This window comes from Triticum dicoccoides, chromosome 2A, assembly GCF_002162155.2.
Source record: "Triticum dicoccoides isolate Atlit2015 ecotype Zavitan chromosome 2A, WEW_v2.0, whole genome shotgun sequence".
Taxonomy (NCBI): Eukaryota; Viridiplantae; Streptophyta; class Magnoliopsida; order Poales; family Poaceae; genus Triticum; species Triticum dicoccoides.
Window position 1 is genome coordinate 85,664,623 of NC_041382.1, and position 5,078 is coordinate 85,669,700.

The 5,078-nt window shown below is 46.5% G+C and overlaps 1 protein-coding gene across 1 annotated transcript; it reads left to right on the forward strand.

Moving 5' to 3' along the window:
- Positions 1-6: 6 nt before the first annotated feature.
- LOC119353469 (uncharacterized protein At5g39865-like) lies at positions 7-1,115 on the forward strand. The gene has a single exon (XM_037620091.1). It carries the CDS (start codon positions 113-115, stop codon positions 722-724), a length of 612 nt encoding a protein of 203 aa, XP_037475988.1. The 5' UTR covers positions 7-112; the 3' UTR covers positions 725-1,115.
- The last annotated feature ends 3,963 nt before the right edge of the window (positions 1,116-5,078 follow it).

The following is a 5,078-nucleotide window of genomic DNA, read 5'->3' on the forward strand; positions in this document are numbered from 1 at the left end:
CCCCCAACCCGTCCGTCCGTCGTCGCCTCCGCCCGAGGTAACCGCCATAGCCACGAGGAATCAAGAACCTTGCCCGTCGCACGCCGTCCCTGAGGACCAAGAGGAAGAGACGATGGAGGGCGGCTGCGGCGGGACGGAGGGCGGTTGCGGCAAGAAGCAGCAGCCGCGCCAGTTTGTGCGGTCGCTGACGTACCACCACCACCAGGGGCGCCGGCTGCTGCCCCGGTGGCGGCGGCCGCAGCAGCTGGCGGACGAGCCCCGCGCGCGGCCGCAGGCGGTGGTGCTCTACACGACGTCGCTGCGCGGGGTGCGGCGCACCTTCGCGGACTGCTCCGCGGCGCGCGCCATCCTGCGGGGCTCCCGCGTCGCCGTCGACGAGCGCGACGTGTCCATGGACGCGGCGCTCCGGCGCGAGCTGCAGGCGCTGCTGGCCGCGCGGGGCCGCGCCTTCTCGCTCCCGCAGCTCTTCATCGGGGGCCGGCTCGTGGGCGGCGCCGACGAGGTCCGGCAGCTGCACGAGTCCGGCCAGCTCCGGCGCCTCCTGGAGGGCGCCGCCGGGCAGGACCCGGCCTTCGTCTGCGACGCCTGCGGCGGGGTCCGCTTCGTCCCCTGCCCGGCCTGCGCCGGCAGCCGCAAGGTGTTCGACGAGGAGCAGGACCGCGCCCTCCGCTGCGCCGACTGCAACGAGAACGGGCTGGTGCGCTGCGCCAACTGCTCCTCCTGATCCTAACTGAATCCAAGGGTTAGAGTTGGTAGATTCGTCGTCAGTCAGATCAGAGAGAGGCGCATTCCATTTTCGGTTTCTTGGAGTTCTTGATTTATGATTTATGTGTATCCTGAATCGATCAATCGATCAATCAGTCCGATCGTTTGGGGATCGGATTGTTAGCTGCTCATGGACGGAAGAAGAGAACGAATTGTTCTTGGCTCCTTTGCTGCGGCCTGCGGGGATCGCCGTCCGGTGGCGGCGATTGATGATGAATAAGAGCCGGTGCTTGTATATGTGTGTAAAATTTGGCACTGATATTAGCCTGATTGATTAATGTGTAACGAAGAACTGATGTAAATACTTGAGCTTTGGGAGTGATAAATTATTTTCTAGTTCCTTGATTATCCATGGCTTTGGTCAAATCTCTTCATGGATGTGTACAGTAGCAGTACAGTTCGAGACCTCATCAAGAACTGGCCCAACTGTACTAGCAGGAAGTCTTTAAGGCCGAAATCAGCTGTGATCGACTGTACTACTCAGTCAGAAGCTGTACTCAAGCTGTTCTATAGCTGTGTTCTAAATTAGAGCCACGTCTTATGTTCTTTAATTTAATTATGTAAGGTCAGTTAGGTATTTAACAAGTATTGAGCCTGGGGTGATTAATTCTTGCATAGTTCTTTATCTGATCTCTTTATCTGTACTTGCTTTGATGATCCATCTTATAAGTACACGGTTTGATTTCTTCATGCACAGATGGCATTCCATGGATGCACAGTTATATTATACTCATCCGGAAACAATGTGATCGATCGTCATCCGGAAATGATCATGATCTGACTGTACTTACTAAAAGTCCTTAATCATGTTGCATTCAAGTTGTTTTCTAAGATTGCAGCCACCTCCTCTTTTCTTTAAGATTCGTTGAGGTAATGTGACCATGGTGATCAATTCATCCACAAGAACTTTTGATGATCTCAAGAGAGAGAAGAAAAGAAAAACTTATAACTGATGTGGCTAGAAGTCCACTGTATTTTGATCATGGTCTAGTAAAGCTAATCTTGTGTTTTTCTTCTCCATTGTATTAGTGTAAGCCTGGTGACCAGTTCATCCAGAAAGAGCTCCTGTTGTGGTGGTCTCAGGAGAGAAAACATCTTCTGATTGATGCAGCCAGAAGTCCATTGTACTTTATATGATCTGGTTATAAAGCCGTGGATTTATGACCTACTGGTGCCAACAGCAAAAATTGACAAATTCCAAAATTCCAGTGGAAGCAGCCGCAGAATTGCCACTCCAGCAGAAACGGCAATCCCATCAACACCAGGAATTCAGAACATCGTGTGGGGCTGATACAAATGCGAGTCTGATACAGAGGGGAGGGGAGCTGCAATTCCGGAGCCAGCGGCAAGAATCCATCAGAACAGCACTGCAGGCCTAGTCCAAGGCAAAAAACAATGAGGTTTGCCTTCAGCGGCGCGAACCAACATGATCGTGGCGTGTTTGCCTCCGTGTCTGCCACATCAGTGCGGGTGCGGCTGTACCACCAAGGTTCGTATCGCACATCGATGAAGCTACTGTCCGTAGATCGTGGCCATCGCGGTGTAGCGATGACTCGAGAAACGCTTTGAACTACGGAAAGAATGAGAAGGATATTTCTATTTTAACTAACGCTTTGAAACATTTGGAATATGACCTATTAAAAGTTACTCCATGTATTTCTAGCAAGTCTTATTCCTCTCATACTGATGAGAAGAAGCTACATGCCACGTCAGATGGTCAGCTACTCTCTCACTTAATAGGAGCGGTTTCAGACGTGGGTCTAGATGAACCTGGGATTAGCTCATTGATTGAACTTACAACATTCAGACATAAATCAAAGGCCGCACGTTCGGAAAAAGATAATAAGTCCCATAAGAGGGCGAAATGTTCTAAATCTCTTATTGTTTTCTCATGAATGGAATGTTTTTAATAGCAGAGGTCTGTGTGACTTGGCTAAATATTTATTTATTGCGGAATGTAATAGGAAATACAATTTAGATTTCTTGGCTATCTCTGAAACGGGGAGTTGTGATTTCTCAGTAAGTCTGCTTAACCGTATTTCTGGCGGGATAGACTTTACTTGGGTTTCACGACCGCCTAGAGGTCGTTCTGAGGGCATTCTACTTGGCGTAAATACAGGGACTATGATGTTTTGGCTAGTTCGGATGGTGAGTTTCACGTTAAACTTCATATTCGCAACAAGGTCGACAACTTCACATGGACCCTTGTCGCCGTGTATGAGACAGCCCAGGATGAGTTCAAGGCCGATTTTCTCCGTGAATTGGTTAATCTGGCGAAAGATAATCCGTACCCTATTCTTATAGATGGGGATTTCAATTTGCTTCGATTTCCAAATGAGAAAAGCCGCGGTAGGTTTGATAATCATTGGCCTTTCCTTTTCAATGCTGTCATCGACAGTCTAGATCTGCGAGAGGTTTCCATGATTGAAAGACAATTCACTTGGGTGAACAGTCTTCCGGAACCGACATATGAGAAATTAGATCGCGTTTTAATGGATACCGACTGGGAATCTAAATTTCCTATGGTGTCTGTCCATGCTCTATCTCGTATTGAGGCTCTATCAGACCACACACCCATTCTCCTAACTACTGGTTTGCCACGACCACAACATAGACGCAAGTTCAAGTTCGAACTTAGGTGGTTGCTTCGGGATGGCTTCTATGACATGGTCAAGGAGGTGTGGGAGAAACCGGTGGCCGGGCTCACCACAATTCACAAATGGAATAACAAAATGCGTGCATTACGCAAATTTCTTGGTGGTTGGGCTAGACATACGGTGGGTATCCTCAAAAAGGAGAAGCTTCGTCTTTCATCTATTATTGATGAATTAGAAGCTTTGGCAGAGGTTAGACCTCTATCTGAGCATGAAATTATGATCAAGAGTCATTCGAATGCACATATAGCTAGCATGCTGCGTGAAGAGGAACTCAAATGGTACCAACATTCTAACTCACAATTTATCCTGAAAGGTGATTCGAATACTAGATATTTTCATGAAGTCGCCAATGGCAGACACCGGAAAAAAATTATTCATTTCTTACAATAGGATGAGGGCACGATTGAGAGGCATGAGCAACTTAAATCGTATATCACTAACTATTATAAAAATCCGTTCGGAGCCCCAGAGCAAGGAAATTTCTCGATGGATGAGTCCCGAACAGATGACATCCGACAGGTCTCTGATGAGTAAAACGGCCTTCTAACAGCTCCATACTCTGAGAAGGAAGTTAGAAAGGTAGTTTTCCTAATGGAGCACAACAAAGCCCTGGGTCCGAATGGTTTTCCCGCTGAGTTCTATCAAAACTTCTGGGAAGTCATCAAACCGGATCTCCTACTTTTGTTTAGCGACCTACATGCTGGCCAATTAGAATTGTTTCGCTTAAACTTAGGCGAGATTATTTTATTACCTAAGGTTAAGGAGACTGAAAGGATACAACAATATAGAGCTATTTGCCTCCTTAATGTTAGTTCTAAAATATTCACGACAGTTGTGACTATTAGGCTAAATTCAGTTGCTGAACACGTGATTCGTCCTTCATAGACTGTTTTTATGCAAGGCAGACACATCCTAGATGGAGTTGTTATCCTTCATGAAACAGTCCATGAATTACATCAGAAAAAGTTGAATGGGGTGGTACTCAAAATAGACTTTGAAAAAGTTTATGACAAAGTCAAATGGCCATTTCTTCAACAGACTCTCAGAATGAAAGGATTTTCTGCAAAGTGGTGCGCTATGATTCATAGCTTTGTTTCTAAAGGTAGTGTTGCCACTAAAGTCAATGATGATGTTGGGCACTATTTCCAAACAAAGAAGGGATTGCAACAAGGTGACTCGGTATCGCCCATGCTATTCAATATAGTGGCAGATATGCTAGCGGTCATGATTGAGCGCGCCAAGATTGATGGCCAAATAGATGAGGTAGTAAATCATCTAGTTGATGGTGGTCTCTCTATACTTCAATATGTCGATGATACAATTCTCTTCATGGATCATGACCTTGAGAAAGCGAGAAATCTAAAATTAATTTTATCAGCATTCGAGCAACTGTCGGGTCTTAAGATCAATTTTCATAAAAGTGAATTGTTTTGTTTTGGCGAGGCTCAAGACAAGGCTCACCTGTACGCTGAACTGTTCGGATGCGGGTTGTGTCAGTTTCCAATCACATATTTGGGGATACCGATACATTATCGGAGACTCACAAATGCTGAATGGAAACACGTCGAGGAGAGACTGCAAAAAAGACTTAGCAATTGGAAAGATAAACTGTTGTCTCTTGGTGGAAGATTGGTCCTCATAAATTCAGTACTAAGT

Coding starts and splice junctions, on each gene's coding strand:
- LOC119353469 (XM_037620091.1), top strand. CDS start 113: ATGGAGGGCGGCTGCGGCGGGACGGAGGGCGGTTGCGGCAAGAAGCAG.